Here is a 21002-nt window from a genome sequence, read left to right on the forward strand (position 1 = left end):
AATTGACTTAGACAAGGAGAATGGATAAATTGTGGTAAATCACACATGGAAATGGTACACAGCAACAAAAAAGAGTTAACTAATACTATATGCAAAACATGGATAGATCTCACATACATATGTTAAACAAAAAGAAACCAGACACAAAATAGTACATACAATACAATTCTATTTATATAAAGTTTGAAATCAGGAAAAGTTAATCTATGATAATAGCAGTCAGAGTAGTTGTTGCCCTTGGGAAAAGATGCTGACTAAAAGGAGGCAAGAGAGAACCTTCTAGGGGACCAGAAATATTCTGTCTTGAATTGGTAGTTACTCATATGAAAATTTCATTGAGTTGTACACTTAAGATTTGGGTACTTTATTGTCTGTAAGGAATACTTCAATTCAAGAAAAAACAAAAGATAAATTCTTACAGTGGATATTTCTGGAAAAGACTGGCAATGCAAATCAAAAGTATGCTAACAACAAAATATTATTTTGCTATCAGGAGATATAGTTATGAATTTATCCCTGTACACACACACACAGATCAAATCCAACTGCAAGTAGTTTGGGGCTTCAGATATTATTCAGATTTAAGGCTAATTTGATTGGGTTTTCAATTTCTAGCACTTCAAAATGCTATTTTTACAGGCTCATTTTGATTTGAAGCTCACTTCGTCTGAGAAATATTTTTATTTGTTCCCTAAATCTTTTTTTTTAGTTTTTATTTTTAAATTTTAATATCTTTAATTCTTACATGCGTTCCCAAACATGAACCCCCTCCCACCTCCCTCCCCATAACATCTCTCTGGGTCATCCCCATGCACCAGCCCCAAGCATGCTGCATCCTGCGTCAGACATAGACTGGTGCTCAACATCACTCATTATTAGAGAAATGCAAATCAAAACCACTATGAGGTACCACTTCACACCAGTCAGAATGGCTGTGATCCAAAAATCTGCAAGCAATAAATGCTGGAGAGGGTGTGGAGAAAAGGAACCCTCCTACACTGTTCCCTAAATCTTAATGAAATAAAACACAGTGGACTGAAGAGAACACTGACCTATGAACTGGAAGAGCTAGGTTCTACTTCTGCTCTTCAACTAGCCAAGTCACCTGGGGCCAATCTTCAAGCTAGGATTGCCTTTCCTTATCCATAAAACTGTGATATTTTCCTCTCTACAGAGCTGTAGTGAGGTTCCAATGACAGAATGGATGTGCAAGCACTTTGTAAAATTTAAAGAAGTATTAATATCCCCAAAGCTGTGTTTAATGATAACTTGTGTAGCCAATAGAAAATATGCTTAAATTTCAAAGCTTGTTTTTCAGTTTTACATATCTTTCATTTCACCAGAGTCAGGATTAGCAAGTACACTCAAATTCTAAGATCTTTGAAAAGTTGAAATAATTGTATTGAAAATAGATATGTTCAGGGAAAAATAGTTAATAGCTGCCTTCCTCATTTTCTTCTAATTATGACTTCTAGATGTAGCTTTAGCAGTGTTCAGTTCAGTTCAGTTCAGTCACTCAGTCATGTCCGACTCCTTGCGACCCCATGAATCGCAGCACGCCAGGCCTCCCTGTCCATCACCAACTCCCAGAGTACACTCAGATTCACGTCCATTGAGTCAGTGATGCCATCCAGCCATCTCATCCTCGGTCGTCCCCTTTACCTCCTGCCTTCAATCTTTCCCAACATCAGGGTCTTTTCAAATGAGTCAGCTTTTTGCATCAGATGGCCAAAATACTGGAGTTTCAGTTTCAACATCAGTCCCACCAAAGAACATCCAGGATTGATTCCCTTTAGGATGGACTGGTTGGATCTCCTTGCAGTCCAAGGGACTCTCAAGAGTCTTCTCCAACACCACAGTTCAAAAGCATCAATTCATCGGCACTCAGACTTCTTCACAGTCCAACTCTCACATCCATACAAGACCACAGAAAAACCATAGCCTTGACTAGACGGACCTTAGTCTGCAAAGTAATGTCTCTGCTTTTGAATATGCTATCTAGGTTGGTCATAACTTTTCTTCCAAGGAGTAAGCGTCTTTTAATTCCATGGCTGCAGTCACCATCTGCAGTGATTTTGGAGCCCAAAAGAATAAAGTCTGACACTGTTTCCACTGTTTCCCCATCTATTTCCCATGAAGTGATGGGACCAGATGCCATGATCTTTGTTTTCTGAATGTTGAGTTTTAAGTCAATTTTTTCACTCTCCTCTTTCACTTTCATCAAAAGGCTTTTTAGTTCCTCTTCACTTTCTGCCATAAGGGTGGTGTCATCTGCATATCTGAGGTTATTGATATTTCTCCCGGCAATCTTGATTCCAGCTTGTGTTTCTTCCAGTCCAGCGTTTCTCATGATGTACTCTGCATAGAAGTTAAATAAGCAAGGTGACAATATACAGCCTTGACGTACTCCTTTTCCTATTTGGAACCAGCCTGTTGTTCCATGTCCAGTTCTAACTGTTGCTTCCTGACCTGCATACAGATTTCTCAAGAGGCAGGTCAGGTGGCCTGGTATTTCCATATCTTTCAGAATTTTCCACAGTTTCTTGTGATCCACACAGTCAAAGGCTTTGGCATAGTCAATAAAGCAGAAATAGATGTTTTTCTGGAACTCTCTTGCTTTTTCCATGATCCAGCAGATGTTGGAAATTTGATCTCTGGTTCCTTTGCCTTTTCTAAAACCAGGTTGAAAATCAGGGAGTTCACGGTTCACATATTGCTGAAGCCTGGCTTGGAGAATTTTGAGCATTACTTTACTAGCATGTGAGATGAGTGCAATTGTGCGGTAGTTTGAGCATTCTTTGGCATTGCCTTTCTTTGGAATTGGAATGAAAACTGACCTTTCCCAGTCCTGTGGCCACTGCTGAGGTTTCCAAATTTGCTGGCATATTGAGTGCAGAACTTTCACAGCATCATCTTTCAGGATTTGAAATAGCTCAGCTGGAATGCCATCACCTCCACTAGCTTTGTTTGTAGCGATGCTTTCTAAGGCCCACTTGACTTCACTTTCCAGGATGGCTGGCTCTAGATGAGTGATCACACCATCGTGATCATCTGGGTTGTGAAGATCTTTTTTGTACAGCTCTTCCGTGTATTCTTGCCACCTCTTCTTAATATCTTCTGCTTCTGTTAGGTCCAGACCATTTCTGTCCTTTATCGAACCCATCTTTGCATGAAATGTTCCCTTGGTATCTCTAATTTTCTTGAAGACATCTCTAGTCTTTCCCATTCTGTTGTTTTCCTCTATTTCTTTGCATTGATCGCTGAAGAAGGCTTTCTTATCTCTTCTTGCTATTCTTTGGATCTCTGCATTCAGATGCTTATATCTTTCCTTTTCTCCTTTGCTTTTTGCTTCTCTTCTTTTCACAGCTATTTGTAAGGCCTCCCCAGACAGCCATTTTGCTTTTTTGCATTTCTTTTCCGTGGGGATGGTCTTGATCCCTGTCTCCTGTACAATGTCACGAACCTCATTCCATAGTTCATCAGGCACTCTATCTATCAGATCTAGGCCCTTAAATCTATTTCTCCCTTCCACTGTATAATCATAAGGGATTTGATTTAGGTCATACCTGAATGGTCTAGCGGTTTTCCCTACTTTCTTCAATTTAAGTCTGAATTTGGTAATAAGGAGTTCATGATCTGAGCCACAGTCAGCTCCTGGTCTTGTTTTTGCTGACTGTATAGTGCTTTTCCATCTTTGGCTGCAAAGAATATAGTCAATCTCATTTCGGTGTTGACCATCTTGAAATGGGAGCATCCTTCAAGGTCAGATACTAGTGTAATATACATTATATTCAGTTCTCGCTTCTAGAACTTCAAACTGTTTCTACAACACACACACCATAGTTTCCCTCTCAATTATGAACTTCACAGTATCTGACCCTGAAGGATGCTCCCATTTCTACCCTCTGCTATCCATTGTGACCACTATAGAAAAATGTTTAAATGCTCTGAAGTCCTTGTTAGAGCCTTGACTGCTCCTTGTCAGAGAGTCCCCAATGGAAGTGGTTTTGTGTCACCTTTGAAAGTTTGTTTCTCTGAGAGGAAGTAATATAGGCCAGGGTAGCCTCAAAACGTGGGGTCACTAAGAGTTGGGCACGACTGAGCGTGCCCGACTTTACTTTCACTTTCATGCATTGGAGAAGGAAATGGCAACCCACTCCAGTATTCTTGCCTGGAGAATCCCAGGGATGGTGGAGCCTAGTGGGCTGCCATCTACGGGGTTGCACAGAGTCGGACACAACTGAAGTGACTTAGCAGCAGCAACAGCAGCCTCAAAATGCCTCCTGTCATCAACTATTCTTTCCAACATATCCAGCAGGAAACTCCTGATTGGAGAGCGATGCAGTGTGAGAGGAACTTGACAGAGGATAAATTATGGTGATTTGGCTTCAAGGCCTCCAATGGTTCCTATTCCTGGAGGTTTTGTTCTTAGTTCCACAGCTAAGCTCCCCAAACTAGAAGAGCCTGCAGATAAACAAAACAGACTAGAGAAGGTAAATCCTGAGCCTCTCAAGACCCTTGAGAAACATTCTCTTTGGGCATTGCTGCTAAGTCGCTTCAGTTCTGTCCGACTCTGTTCGACCCCATAGACGGCAGCCCACTAGGCTCCACCATCCCTGGGATTCTCCAGGCAAGAACACTGGAGTGGGTTGCCATTTCCTTCTCCAATGCATGAAAGTGAAAAGTGAAAGTGAAGTTGCTCAGTCATGTCCGACTCTGTGCGACCCCATGGACTGTAGCCTACCAGGCTCCTTCGTCTATGGGATTTTCCAGGCAAGAGTACTGGCGTGGGTTGCCATTGCCTTCTCCGCCCTTTAGGCATTAAGCCCTAGTTAAGAAGTCTTTGCTGAGCCTACTAAGCTATGGGATGGGGATGAATTTTACAAAAGTATATCAACAGCAGCCAGAAAGGCTAGCTGACAAGGAAAGAGACAGAAAACCATGAAAAACTAATATGGATTCACACACACACACACACACACACACACTAAATGGCCTATGACCAGTTATGCCATATTGCAAGGGCAAATATTAAATTACATTTCAATAGGCCTTAGGATGGGCTTCCAGGTGGCTCAGTAGTAAAGAATCTGCCTGCCAATGCAGGAAATGAGGGTTTGATCCCTGGGTCAGGAAGATCCTTTGATGAGAAAATTACAACCCATTCCAGTACTCTTGACTGGAAAATCCCAGAGGAGCATGGCAGGCTACAGTCCTTAGGGTTGCAAAGAGTCAGATACAACTGAGCACACATATGCATACAAGCCTTCAAATACCATTATATTATAATAACTGACACTATTCAACAACTGACAGTCATAATAATGATCCTTAACCAAAAGGATTAAATTATGTACATCAACATTGTATAAGAAGTCAGAAGAGTAGACTGTTTGTCTGGAGTTTTTTGGTTTGTTGTTTGTTGGAAAATTCCATTCAAAATGTTTTATCATGGTGGTTAAAATGTTTTCTAAAACACACATGATGCTTAGACAAATCACGAGCCATTTGAAAAACCTAGTTGTTAAAAATGTCTTTTCCCCAGAAAGAGCCACGTAACAGAGCTTTTATTTTAATTGGTAAGACAAGATGAATGTTGGGTTGTACAGTAGAAGCAAGCGTTAGAGGAGATCTGAAAAAGGAGATAAGTATGGGATAGCTTGGCTTCCCTAATAGCTCAGTTGGTAAAGAAGCCACCTGTACTTCAGAAGACCCCAGTTCGATTCCTGGGTCGGGATGATCCACTGGAGAAGGGATAGGCTACCCACTCCAGTATTCTTGGGCTTCCCATGTAGCTCAGCTGGTAAAGAATCGGCCTGCAATGTGGGAGGCCTGGGTTCAATCCCTGGGTTGGGAAGATCCCAAGGAGAAGGGAAAGGCTACCCACTCCGGTATTCTGGCCTGGAGAATTCCATGGACTTTACAGTCCATGGGGTCACAAAGAGTTGGACACGACTGAGTGACTTGCACTTTCACAGGACAGCTTAGTCAGAGAAGGCTTCATGGAGGAGGCAGGGCTCAGGGTTGGATTTACTTTGAAGTCTGTCTCCATTCAAAGTCGGTTTCTGCCTTTTTTGATTTCTACCCTTAAGCAGACCTGCCAGAGCCTCAGGCTGAAAGTCACTAAAGGAGACTAGGCTTAAGAGAAATATAATCATAATAAATAAAGAGAAAGACAGGATGCAGACCCTGCTGCTGCTGCTAAGTCGCTTCAGTCGTGTCTGACTCTGTGCTACCCCAGAGACAGCCTCCTACCAGGCTCCCCCATCCCTGGGATTCTCCAGGCAAGAACACTGGAGTGGGTTGCCATTTCCTTCTCCAATGCATGAAAGTGAAAAATGAGGGTGAAGTCGCTCAGTCATATCCAGCTCTTAGCAACCCCATGGACTGCAGCCTACCAGGCTCCTCTGTCCATGGAATTTTCCAGGCAAGAGTACTGGGGCGGGGTGCCATTGCCTTCTCTGGGATGCAGACCCTAGCCCCACGCTATTGTACCACAAAGGAGCTAGGTTAGGCATCAATGCCTGAATGAGTAAAACCTCCGGTGTGGGCAGCAACTGTGCTAAACAGCAAAGAATCTGTAGGAATAATTATCCCATCATCCAGAGTTCTTTACTCTGGAAAAGCAAGGTTTCACAAAGAATTTTTACTTGACAGTCAACTTTTACTAAGTATATAGAAGTACACCAGGCTCCCCTGGTGGTCCAGTGGTTGGGAATCCATCTGCCAATGCAAGGGACATGGGCTCGAGCCTGGTCCGGGAAGATTTCTCAGGCTGTGGGGCAGCTGGGCCATGCACCACAACTACTGAGCCTGTGCTCCCTAGAGCCCGTGCTCTGCAATGGGAAAGGCCACCACAAGGAGATGCCTGCAAACTGCAACTGGAGAGTAGCCCCCACTCACCACAACTGGAGAAGGTCTGTGCACAGCAACGAAGCACCAGCACAGCCAAATACATGCTATGCACACACAATGAAATATTATTCACCTTTAAAAAGGAAGGGGATCCTGTCACATGCTATAACATGGATGAACCTTGAGAAAATGATGCTAGGTTAAATGTCAGTCACAGAGGGACAAATACAGTATCATTCTATTTATATGAGATGTCTAAACTAGTCAAATTCATAGAAACAGAAAGTAGAATGGTGGTTACCAGGAACTAAGGAAAAGGTAAATTGTTGTTTAATGAGTACAGAGCTTTGGATTTAAAAGATAAAAAAGTTCTAGAGATCTATTTTTACAATAATGTGAATATACTTAACATTCCTGAACTGTACACTTAAAATCAATTAAGATGGTTTTTTTTTTTTTTTTGGTTATGTGCTTATGTGCTTTTTACCATAGTAAAAAAAAAAAAAACTCCTAAAAAATAAGTATACAAATGCAGGTAGGGGTCAGAGTGATTTTACCTATTCTTATCTAGATTTTTATTGGACAGAGGCTATAGCTAATATAGCATCCATGTTTTTAAGTAACCACTTATGTAATTTCTGGTTCTAAGAAAAAATATAATAGATACATTTCTTTATTCTTCCCAATAAGTACAGCTAAAAACCTTGGACATTAGACTATACACAATAATAACAACAATATATTAATATACATAATAAGAAACATTAATATAATGATACAATAATATTAATATAGCATGCACACACACACACACACATGAACTTCGAAAGGTAGAAGACAGTTTGGCTAGGGATCTCAAGACCCAAGCAATGAGCTGACAATAAGTTTCCTGGGTTTTGTCTATAAGTAATATATCTCTTAGACCTCATGATGGAGAAGCCAGCAATGCAGAAATGCCAATGGATGCAGACAAAAATGTCCTCCCAAAAGTTCTAGCCAAAAGAATAGGAAAGTGGTAGTCTAGCAAGATAAGAGAAAGCACCAGAGAAAAAAACTGTGGCCTCATTCCACACTCATCAGCAAAGACCAAGTGGGGAGATAGGCTTCTATATTCATCTGGCTGTAAAGAGCCACCCACACCCTTCCCTCACTCCCTGAGGTGGTTTCAAAAAAGGATAAATGGGGATCTGGGACATTCATCCTTTTCAGGCAGTAATGAAGCCCCTAGAGCATGATGGTAGAAGTGGCCTCAAGCAATAATAAGCCAAGGTGATGTCAGCAGAGGTTGAGAGGGAAACACGAAATTTCACCCTTGCCCAGTAATAATGAGACCCCTACTCCTACCTCAGTATCAATGGATTATGAGTGGAAACACTTGACTCCCACCCACACCTGGCAGTAATGAAGCCATGCACCTGAGCAATCTCAGAGCTGACCCACTAAAAGAAAAGATTGATAAAAGATACAGGGTCTCATAGTACCCAAAATGTCCAGGATACAACAGAAAATCACTCATCATACAAAGAACCATGAATACCTAAGTTGAATAAGAGAACACAATCAGTAGAAACCAATATGGAGATAACATATGTACTGGAATTATCCATGAAAGACTTTAAAGCAGCCACTATAAAAATGCTTCAACAAGAGGGAAGGAGAGGAGTATAATGTGCACCAGCATTTTAGCCTTTTAGGAGAGCTGCCCAAGGGACTGGTATCTGTCTCACCAGAACTGAGGTGGTGATAGAGAGGTGGCATACTTTGGATGCCTGGTGGTGTCACTGAGATGAAAAGAGTGGAGCAGCCTGCTGCTACAGAACCAGATAACATGCATCAGCACAGACAGGCACCAGTGGAAACAAGGATTCACAAGCTCCCCTAAGACAAACTGGCAAGTCTAACAGAGAGATTGCATGTATAGGACCAGAGAAAACATATCCCCCTATAAAAGGTTTTAGAAACCCCAGAATCTGTAGCCATGCTGATTGGTGGAAGGTCTTTCACTGTACCAAGTCAGTCCATGAAAAATAGAAGTGGCTATTTTCTCAAATACACAGACCCCAACACAAAGTGAGATGACACACAAAGGAACAGGCAAACATGACAAAAAAATAATAATAATAAATCTCCAGAAACTGATCCTAAAGAAACAGAGATATATAAATGACCTAACAAAGAATTTAAAATAAACATCATGGGGGCTTCCCTGGTGGCTCAGTGGCAAAGATTCTGCCTGCCAATGCAGGAGACATGGGTTCAATCCATGGTCCAGAAAGATCCTGCATGCTAGAGAGCAACGAAGCCCATGCACCACAACTACTGAGCCTGTGCTCTAGAGCCCAGGAGCTGCAACTACTGAGCCCATGTGCTGCAACTACTGAAGCCCACGCATCTAGAGCCCATGCTCCACAACAAGAGAAGCCACTGCAATGAGAAGCCTGCACACTGCAACCGAGAGAAGCTCCCACTCACCACAACTAGAGAAACGCCACACAGCTATGAAGACCCAGCACAGCGAAAAGTAAATAAACCAATTTTAAAAAATAGATTAAACAACCATCATGGATGAACTACAAGCTCAAGAAAATAGTCTATGAACAAAACAGGAATATCAACAAAGTCATAAAAAAAATATTTTTAAGAGGACCAAACAGAAAATTATAGCAGAAAAATATAACTAAAAAATTCACTAGAAAGTTTCAACAGCAGACTTGAGTAAGCAGTGTAACCAGTGACTCACAGACAGGTCATTTGAAATTATCCAGTCAGTGGAACAAAAAGAAAAAAGAATGAAAAAGAGTAAAGAAAGTCTAAGAGACTTAAAGGATACAACCAAATTTTATAAATGCATTTTGGGAGTCCCAGAAGAAGAGAGAGAAAGGGACAGGCAATTTACTTTAAGAAATAATGACTGAAAACTCCCCAAATTTGGGGAAGAAAATCAACATGCATATTCAGAGGTCCAATGGACTCCAATGAGAACCCAAAGAAACTGACATTAAGATATTTTATAATAGAACTGTCAAAATTTAAAGACAAAGAGAATTGTTAAATCAGCAAGAAAAAAGCAACTCCTCATGAAAAGGGAACCACTATAAGACTCCGAATTTCTCAGCAGAAACCTACAAGGCAAGAAGGGAATGGGATGATACCTTCAAAATGCTAAAAGAAAAAATAATGCCAACCAAGAACATTATATCCAAGAAAATTATTCTTTGAAAATGAAGGAGAAATAGACATGCCCAGAGAAGCAAAAGCTGAGGCAGTTCATTACTCCTAGATCTGTCCTACAAGAAATTCTGAAGAGAGTCCTTCTAGTTGAAACAAAAAGAAACATGAAATCATATAAAAGTATAAAGCTCATTAATAAAAGTAAATATATAGACAAATACAGTACAGTGAGTACTATAATAGTAGTATTATTTGCTAAGTCGCTTCAGTCGTGTCTGACTCTGTTCGACCCCGTAGACGGCAGCCTACCAGGCTCTGCCATCCCTGGGATTCTCCAGGCAAGAACACTAGAGTGGGTTGCCATTTCCTTCTCCAATGCATTAAAGTGAAAAGCGAAAGTGAAGTCGCTCAGTCATGCCCAACTCTTAGCAACCCCATGGACTGCAGCCTACCAGGCTCCTTCGTCCATGGGATTATCCAGGCAAGAGTACTGGAGTGGGTTGCCATTGCCTTCTCCAATAGTAGTATGTAAATCACTTTAATTCTGCCATGAGGTTAAACAACAAAAGTATAAAAAATGACTCCAACTATAAAAATAGGTTAGTGGATGCACAATATAAAAAAATGTAATTCTTGACACTGATAACATAAGGTGTGGTGGGAGAAAAAGTAAAAGTGCAAAGTATTTGCATGTAATTGAAGCTATTGTTATCAGTTTAAATAAATGATTATAACTATGTTTTATATAAGTTCCATAGTAACCACAAAAAAAATGCTTATAGAATATACACAAAAGAAAATGAGAAAGAAATCAAGCATGTCACTAAAAATGAAAGAAGGGAAGAGAGCAAGGCAGTTAAAAAGGGAACAAGAAAAGGTACAAGACACACAGAAAATAATAAAATGGCAATGGTAGTTCCTTCCTTATCAATAATTAATTTATATGAAAATGAATTAAATTCCCCAATCAGAATACATAGAGTGGTTGATGGATAAATAAAATCCAACTACAAGTTGCCTGCAACAGACTCACTTTAGACTTAAGGACACACATAAGCTTCACTTGAAAAGATGGAAAAAGATATTACATGCAAAATGCACCAAAAGACAGGGGGTGTGGCTATACTTATACTACGCAAAACAACTTTAAGTTTAAAAAAAATGACTATCAAGAAAGGCATTATATAATGATAAAAAGTCAATTCACCAGTAAGTTATAAAAATTATAAATATAAATATAAAGCATGCAACATCAGAGGACTCAAACCTGTGAACATACTGACAAAACTGAAGGGAGATATAGACAGCAACATAATTAATACTAGGTGATTTCAATATGTCACTCTCAATAATGGACAGAACATTCAGCCATAAAATCAACAAGAGAACAAAAGACTTGAGCAATACCATATGAACCTAACAGACATATATAGAACATCCCACCAAATAGCAGCAAAATACATTCTTCTCAAGTGCACACAGAACATTCTCTAAGATAGATCACGTTAGGTAACAAAATAAGTCAATAAATTTTTAAAAACTGAAGATCATGCCAACTATATTTTCCAACCACAATGGAATGGAACTGGAAATTAATGGCAGGAGGAAAACTGGAAGATTCACAAATATGTGGAAATTTAAAAACACACTCTTGAATAACCAATAAATCACAGAAGAAATCAAAAGGGAAATCGGAAAATAGAATGAGACCAATGAAAATGAAAGCACAACATACTAAAACTTATGGAATGCAGCAATAGCAGTAATAAGATGGAAGTTTGTAGTGACAATTACCTATATTAAGAAAGAAGAAACTTTTCAAATAAACAATCTAACATTACATTTCAATAAACTAGAAAAAGGAACATATTAAGTCCAAAGTTAAAAGAAGGGAGTAATTAAGAACAGAAATAAATAAAACAGAGAATAGAAAGAAATTGATGATACTGTTGGGTTTTTAAAAAAGATCACCAAAATTAACAAACCTTTAACTAAGTTAGTTTAAAAAATACTCAGATAAATAAAATAAAAGATTAAAGAGGAAAAAAATTAAATGAAAGAAGACATATTGTTATGAATGCCATAGAAATTAAAAGAATTATAAGGAACTACTATGAATGATTATAAGCTCCAATACTTTGGTCACCTGATACAAAGAGCCAACTCATTGGAAAAGACCCTGATACTGCAGAAGATTGAGGGCAAGAGGAGTAGGGAACGGCAGAGGATGAGATGGTTAGATGGCATCACTGACTCAAGGGACATAAGTTTGAGCAAATGCCAGGAGACAGTGAAGGACAGGGAATGCTGCAGTTCATGGGGTTGCAAAGAGTCAGACATGACTTTCCAGCTGAACAATAACAACAATGAACAGTTAAACACCAACAAACTGGATAACCTAGAAGAAATGGATAAATTCCTAGAAATCTATAACTTATCAAGACTGAATCATGAATAACAGAAAAAGCTGAACAGAACTGTAACTAACAAGGAGATTGACTCAGTAATCAAAAACCTTCTAACAACTAAAAAGCCCAGGACCAGATGGTGAATTCTATAAAACATTTAAAGAAAAATTAACTTCTTTTACAGAATTTTAAATTCATATCTAAGTTAATTCTTAATTTAAAGAATTAGCTCTAATCCTCTTTAAAAAGAGTTTCAGAAGCCACTCTCAAACTCTTTCAAAAAGCTGAAAAGGAGGGAGCCCTTCCCAGTTTACTTCATGAGACCAGCACTATCCTGATGCAAAACCAGAAAAAAAGACATTACAAGAAAACTATAGACCAATATCACTGATGAATATAGATGCAAAATTTAAAATAAAATGCTAGCAAACCAAATTCAACAGCACATAAAAATATCATACACCATGATCAAGTGGACTATACCCCTGGAATGCAAGGGTAACTCAACATATGCAAAGCAATCAATGTGATACACTGCATTAACAGAATGAAGGGAGAAAAAAAATCACATGATCATCTCAATAAATGCAGAAAAAGCATTTGACAAGATTCAACACTTTTTCATGTTGAAAGTTGAGTAATCTAAACTCAACAAACTAGGAATAAAAAGAAATTACCTCAACATGATAAAGGCCATATATAAAAAAAAATCCATAGTCAACATCATACTCCATTGTGAAAAACTGAAAGATTTCCTAATTCAGAAACAAGACAAAGATGCCCACTCTCACCACTTCTATTCAACATAGTACTGGAAGTTCTAGCCAGAGCAATTAGGTAAGAAAGGAAACAAAAATTCAAATTAGAAAGGAAGAAGTAAAATTAGCTCCATTTCCGTATATATATATATACATATATATATATATGTGTATATATATATATATATATATATATATATGACCTTATATGTAGAAAACTCTAAAGGCTCCACAAAAATTGTTAGAACTACTAAGTTAATTCAGCACATGCTTGAATTATTAGGTCTTTACAGGATACAAAAGCAATATACAAAAATCAGTTATATTTCTATATGCTAACAATCAACCATGTGAGCAAGAAATTTAGAAACCATTCCCATTTAATTTCATCAAAAAGAATAAAATTCTTAGGAATGAACTTAACCAAAGCAGCAAAACTCTTGTACACTGAAAATTACAAAATATTTCTGGTAGGAATTTAAAGGTACAAATAAATAGAAAGATATCCCATATTAATTGATCAGAAGACAATATTGTTCAAATGTCTGCACTATTTAAATGAATCTACACATTCAAAATAATCCCTATCAAAATCCCAAGGGCATTTTTATAGAAATAGAAGAAACAATCATAAAATTCATGTAGAACCACAAAGAACTCCAAATAGCCAAAATAATCTTAAGAAAGAAGAAAGCTAAAAACCTCAGACTTCCTAGTTTCAAAACATATTACAAAGTTACAGTAATCAAAACGTAATGGCACTGGCATAAAGACAGACATATGGAGCAATGGAATAGAACAGAGTACCCAGAAATAAACCCACATATATATGGTGAAATGATACTTAACAAGGATGCCAATAGTACACAAGGGGGGGAAAGATAGTCACTTCAACAAATAGTGTGGGGCAAACTGCATATTCACATGCAAAAGAATGAAACCGGACCTTTATCTTACACCACACACAAAAATCAACTCAAAATTAAAGTCTTGAACAGAAGACCCCAAACTATAAAACACCTAGAAGAAAACCTAGGGAAAAAACTTCAAGATATTGATGTTGGCAATGACTTCTTGAATATGACACCAAAAGCACAGGCAACCAAAGCAAAAAAAAACAAAAAACAAAAAACAAAAAAAAACCAGACAGAGAGGACTACATCAAACTAAAAAGCTTCTGCATAGAAAAGGAAACAATCAATAGAATGAAAAGGCAACTGACAGTATAGGAGGAAATATTTGTAAAGCATATTTTTGACAAGCAGTTTATATTCAAAATATATAAGGAACTCCCACAACTCAAAAGCAAATAATAATAATAGCAACATCAACTTTAAAATGGGCAAAGAACTCTTCAAAGAAGACATCCAAATAGCCAAATGGTATACGAAAAAGTGCTCACCATCACTAATCATCAGGGAAATGCAAATTAAGACCACAATTAGACATCATCTCACTCCTGTTAGAATGGCTATTAAAAAAAAAAAAAAAAACAAGATAAATGTCACCAACAATGTAGAGAAATGGAACCCTTCTTCACTGCTGGTGGGAATACAGAATGACAAAGCTATTATGGAAACTACCATAAAGGCTTCTCAAAAAATTAATAATAGAACTACTATATAATCCAGCAATACCATTTCTGGGTATTTATCCAAAAGAATTGAAATCAGGATTTGTAAGAGATATTTGCACTACCATGTTCATTGTGGTATTATTCACAATAGCCAAGAAGTAGAAATAACCTAAATGTCTATCAATGAAGAAAATGTGGTATATGTGGTATATACATACAATAGAATATTAGTCTGCCACATAAAAAGGAAATCCCATCATATACTACAAGTTGAGGAACTTGAGGACATTGTGCTAAGTGAAATAAGCCAGTCAGAGAAGATAATACTGCATCGTTCCACTTAAAAGAGGTGTCTATGGTAGTCAAACTCATAGAAACAGAAAGTAGAATGGTGGTTTCCAGGGACTACTGGGAGAACAAAATGGGGAGTTGCTATTCAACGGGCATAGAGTTTCAGTCATGCAAGGTGAAAACAACATTGTGCCTACTGTTAAAAATATTGTGTAATGTACACTTAACATTTTAAGAGGGTAGATTTCATATTACATATTTTTTACCACAATAAAAAAATATGTGTGATATGCAGCTAAACCACTGCTGAGTGGGAAATTTATAGCACTAAATGCTTACCTCAGAAAGGAGGAAAAGTCAAATTTAAAAACGTAATTTTCCACCTTAAAAAACAAAAACTAGAAAAAGAGTAAAATAAACCAAATGCAAGGAAGGAAATAATCAATTTGAAAGCAAAAATCAATAAGACTAAAAACTGAAAATTAATAGAGAAAAATCAATGACATAAAGAGTAGGTTCTTTGAAAAGATCAACAAAAAAGACAAATCTCAAGTGAGACTGCCAAATTTAAAAAAGAGAGAAAACACAAAGTATTAATATCAAAACAAGACAGGGGATATCACTTGGGACTCTGCAAACACCAAAAAGATAAAGGAAATACTACAAACAAACCTACACAAATTTTACAATTTTTATAAACTGGATCAATTCCTTGAAAAACACAAATACACACAAGTAGCCAATATGAAATTGATCATTTGAACAGTTCTATAACTATTTAAGGAAATTGAATCTGTACTTTTAAAACTCTAAAATAAGAAATCTCCTGGCCCAGTTGGTTACACTAGAGAATTCTGTCAGCCACTTAAAGGAAAATTAATACCATCATCACATAACCTCTTCCAGAAAATAAAAGGAGAGGAAATATTTCCCAATTCTCATTAGAAGGCCAATATTTCATTGATATCAAAATCAAAGGCAGTATCCCCAAATTAAGCAAAAAGCCAATATCATTCATGAATGGAGACACAAAAATCCTTACCAAAATGTTAGCAAATAGAATTCAGCAATATATAAACAAATTTATATACTATGACCAAGTGGGTTTGTTTTAGGAATGCAAGGTGGGTTCACTATTTGAAAATTAATCAGAGTAGTAAGAAAAATCACATGACCATATCAATGAAAAAGCTGTTTGACAAAATTCAACATTTACTGATGATAAAAATCCTCAGAAAACTAGGAATTAGGGAGGAATTGCCTCAATTTTAAAAAGTATATACCCCCAAAAAAACTACAACTAACATCAGTTAATGCTGAAAGACTGACTGCTTTCCCCCTAGGACTGAAAACAAAGTAAGGGTTCAGCTCTTACTACAGTTAACTAGAATTCTGAACCAGAACAATAAAGGAAGAAATAAATAAAAGGCATAAAAAGTGGAGTGAAAGAAATACCACTGTTTCTGTACCACCATCCCTATGACAAGATGGTCTACAAAAAAAAAAAAAAAGCCAAGAAACCAACAACAGAAAAAACCTCCTAGAACTTAATCTGTATTCAGCAACATTGCAGGGTACAAGATCATCATACAAAAATCAACTGTATAACTATGTACTAGCAATAAACATATGGAAACCAAAATTTAAAATATGATACCATTAATGGTCACTCAAAAATGAAGCAAAATTCTAACAAAACATACAAGACTTGTATGCTGAAAATTACACAATGCTAACAAAAGAAAAGATGTGAATAAATGGAGAGATATGCCAGAGATCAAATCAATCAGTCCTAAAGGAAATCAGTCCTGAGTAGTCATTGGAAGGACTGATGCTGAAGCTGAAGTTCCAATACTTTGGCCACCTGATGCAAAGAACTGACTCACTGGAAAAGACTCTGATGCTGGGAAAGATTGAAGGCAGGAGAAGGGGACGACAGAGGATGAGATGGTTGAATGGCATCACCGACTCGATGGACATGAGTTTGAGCAAGCTCCAGGAGTTGGTGATGGACAGGGAAGCCTGGCATGCTGCAGTCCATGGGGTCACAAAGAGCTGGACACAACTGAGCGACTGAACTGAATTGCCCTGTTCATGAATCGGAAGATTCAACATAGTAAGGATTTCTGTTCTCCTCAGATTAATGTACAGGCCTTATACAATTCCTATCAACATCCTAGCAATTTTTTTTAGATATTGGCAAGTTTATCCCTGGTGGCTCAGCTGTTAAAAATCCACCTGCCAATGCAGGAATTTGATCCCTGGGTTGAGAAGATCCCCTGGAGAAAGAAATGGCACTCCACTCCAGTGTTCTTGCCTGGAAAATTCCATGGACAGAGGAGCCTGGAAGGCTACAGTCTGAGGGGGTCACAAGAGTTGGTCACAAGTTAGTGATTAAACCACCACCATTCTGAAATGTATAGGTAAAGTCAAACAAACAATATTGAAAAAAATAATAAAGTAGGAGGTATCACTATAACCCATTTTAAAACATTATAGAGCTATAGTAATCAAGACTGTATGATGTGGCAAAGAGACAGACACATGGATCATTCAGTCAGAACAGAGAACCCTGAAACACGCCTACACAGGTACAGCATACTCATTTTATATTACAGTTCAGTGGAGCTGAAGCAATGGGATATCCATAGTTTAAAAAATTAACCTCAACCTAAACCTCACACTAAATACAAAAATTACCTCAAAATGGATCATGGACTTGAATGTAAAATATAACTAAAAAACTTTGGGAGAACATCTTTGCGACCCGGGGCTTAAGCGTCAATTAGACATAAGAAGCACAATCCAAGAATTAAGAAAAGAATGAATTGGACATCATCAAAATCAAAAGCTCCTGCTCTATGAAAAATCCTATTAATAAGATGAAAAGACAAGCCATAGACTGGTAGAAAAATATTTGCAAACTACATACGTGACAAAGAACTTGGATTGAGAATATATAAAGAACTCTCACAATTCAACAGGTAAAAAACAAAAAAAAAACAAACAATGCAATTATAAAATGGGCAAAGGATTTGCAACAACATGGATGGAATTTGAGGGTATTATGCTAAATTAAATAAGTCAGGTGGAGAAAGACAAACACTGCATGATTTAATTTATATGTGAAACATATAAACAAACAAACAAAATAAATGAAAATGGACTTCCCTGGTGGTCCAGTGGTTAAGGATCTGGGCTTCCATTGCAGAGGGCATGCATTTGATCCTTGGTTGGGGAACTAAGACCCCCCATGTCATGTGTTGCAGCAAAAAAAGAACAAATGAAACTATAAACAAATACATAGAAACAGAAAACAGAGTAGTGGTTACAGGAAGGGAACAGGTGGAGGGAGGGCAAAATGGGTAAAAGGGGTCAACTGCATGGTGACAGAAGCGAGATTTTGGGGGGTGAGCATGCTACCATATACGCAGAAATAAAATGTTGTACATGCGAAACATACAGTGTTATGAACCAATTACCTCAATAATCTTTTTAATTTCAGAGAAAATGGGACTACAAGCAATAAATGCTGGAGAGGGTGTGGAGAAAAGGGAACCCTCTTACACTGTCGGTGGGAATGCAAACTAGTACAGCCACTGTGCAGAACAGTGTGGAGATTCCTTACAAAACTGGAAATAGAACTGCCTTATGACCCAGCAATCCCACTGCTGGGCATACACACTGAGGAAACCAGAACTGAAAGAGACACGTGTACCCCAATGTTCATCACAGCACTGTTTATAATAGCCAGGACATGGAAGCAACCTAGATGTCCATCAGCAGATGAATGGATAAGAAAGCTGTGGTACATATACACAATGGAGTATTACTCAGCCATTAAAAAGAATACATTTGAATCAGTTCTAATGAGGTGGATGAAACTGGAGCCGATTATACAGAGTGAAGTAAACCAGAAAGAAAAACACCAATACAGTATACTAACACATATATATGGAGTTTAGAAAGATGGTAACAATAACCCTGTATGGGAGACAGCAAAAGAGACACAGATGTATAGAACAGTCTTTTGGACTCTGCGGGAGAGGGAGAAGGTGGGATGATTTGGGAGAATGACATTGAAACATGTATAATATCATATAAGAAACGAATCGCCAGTCCAGGTTCGATACAGGATACAGGATGCTTGGGGCTGGTGCACTGGGATGACCCAGAGGGATGGTATGGGGAGGGAGGAGGGGGGGGTCAGGATGGGGAACACGTGTACACCCGTGGTGGATTCATGTTGATGTATGGCAAAACCAATACACTATTGTAAAGTAATTTAGCCTCCAATTAAAATAAATACATTTAAATTTAAAAAAAAGAAAATGGGAAAAGGACATGAGGAGACATTTCACTGAAAAAGACATAGGGATGGAAAATAAACACCTAAAAAGATACTGACCATCATTAGCTATTAGAGAAATGCAAATAAAACCACAATAAGATAATGCTGCAGTGAAAAGGAAAAAAAGAGGAATGGGTTTTTCTTTTCCTTTCCTGAGAACAAAGAAGATACAGGGAACAATGAGCGAGCCTGGTCATTCCTGGTTTTTACTTTAACTGTTCCTACTCTGTAGCCTGTAACAAAGTTTGTTTTTCTGCCCTTAACTCTGCATGAGCTATATATTGCACCTATTATCCTTTGACTCTGTGCTAGTTACATCATGTACCTGGTTATGATTTACAGCACTCTCTTCACAGACCACCCCTGGTAGTTTTTCTCTTTTTGCATTACAGAAAGAAGGCCGCAGGGCTACAGAACTGCCTGACTCATTACTGGGCTATCTGACACCAGCCTATGACTCTTTGAAATGATGCAAGAGGAAGATGAGTCAGTCAGTTCATTTCAGTTGCTCAGTCGTGTCCAACTCTTTGCGACCCCATGAACCACAGCATGCCAGGCCTCCCTGTCCATCACCAACTCCCGGAGTTCACACAAACCCATGTCCACTGAGTCAGTGATGCCATCCAACCATTTCATCCTCTGTCGTCCCCTTCTCCTCCTGCCCTCAATCTTTCCCAGCATCAGGGTCTTTTCAAATGAGTCAGCTCTTCACATCAGGTGGCCAAAGTATTGGAGTTTCACCTTCAGCATCAGTCCTACCAATGAACACCCAGGACTGGACTGGTTGCATCTCCTTGCAGTCCAATGGACTCTCAACAGTCACAGTTCAAAAGCATCAATTCTTCAGCACTCAGCTTTCTTTTTAGTCCAACTCTCACATCTAAACATGACCACTGGAAAAACCATAGCCTTGACTAGACGGACCTTTGTTGGCAAAGTAATCTCTCTGTTTTTTAATATGCTGTCTAGGTTGGTTCATAACTTTCCTTCCAAGGAGTAAGCGCCTTTTAATTCATGGCTGCAATCAATCACCATCTGCAGTGATTTTGGAGCCCAGAAAAATAAAGTCAGCCACTGTTTTCCCATCTATTTGCCATGAAGTGATGGGACCGGATGCCATGATCTGTTTTGAGCTTTAAGCCACCTTTTCCCTCTCCTCTTTCAGTTTCATCAAGAGGCTTTTTAGTTCTTCACTTTCTGCCATAAGGGTGGTGTCATCTGCATATCTGAGGTTACTGATATTTCTCCCGGCAATCTGGATTCCAGCTTGTGCTTCTTCCAGTCCAGCGTTTCTCATGATGTACTCTGCAGAGAAGTTAAATAAGCAGGGTGACAATAGACAGCCCTGACGTACTCCTTTTCCTATTTGGAACCAGTCTGTAGTTCTATGTCCAGTTCTAACTGTTGCTTTCAGACTTGCATACAGGTTTCTCAAGAGGCAGGTCAGGTGGTCTGGTATTTCCATCTCTTTCAGAATTTTCCACAGTTTATTGTGATCCACACAGTCAAAGGCTTTGGCATAGTCAATATAGCAGAAATAGATGTTTTTCTGGAACTCTCTTGCTTTTTCCATGATCCATTGGATGTTGGCA

At 38.4% G+C, this 21002-nt stretch overlaps 1 protein-coding gene across 10 annotated transcripts in view; it reads right to left on the reverse strand.

The window, feature by feature from the left end:
* The window catches only part of ATG4A (autophagy related 4A cysteine peptidase), an 81641-nt gene that overhangs the window by 49946 nt on the left and 10693 nt on the right, over positions 1 to 21002 (reverse strand). For 2 of the 10 annotated variants that reach the window (XM_060408101.1, XM_060408099.1), the window contains exon 2: positions 14595 to 14663. The exons of the other annotated variants lie outside the window; for them this stretch is intronic. In XM_060408101.1, coding sequence (XP_060264084.1) covers positions 14595 to 14607 — 13 coding nt within the window. In that variant the 5' untranslated portion in view covers positions 14608 to 14663. The remainder of the gene's footprint in view (positions 1 to 14594; positions 14664 to 21002) is intronic. 10 annotated transcript variants of the gene reach the window in all.

Source organism: Ovis aries, chromosome X, assembly GCF_016772045.2.
Source record: "Ovis aries strain OAR_USU_Benz2616 breed Rambouillet chromosome X, ARS-UI_Ramb_v3.0, whole genome shotgun sequence".
Taxonomy (NCBI): domain Eukaryota; kingdom Metazoa; phylum Chordata; class Mammalia; order Artiodactyla; family Bovidae; genus Ovis; species Ovis aries.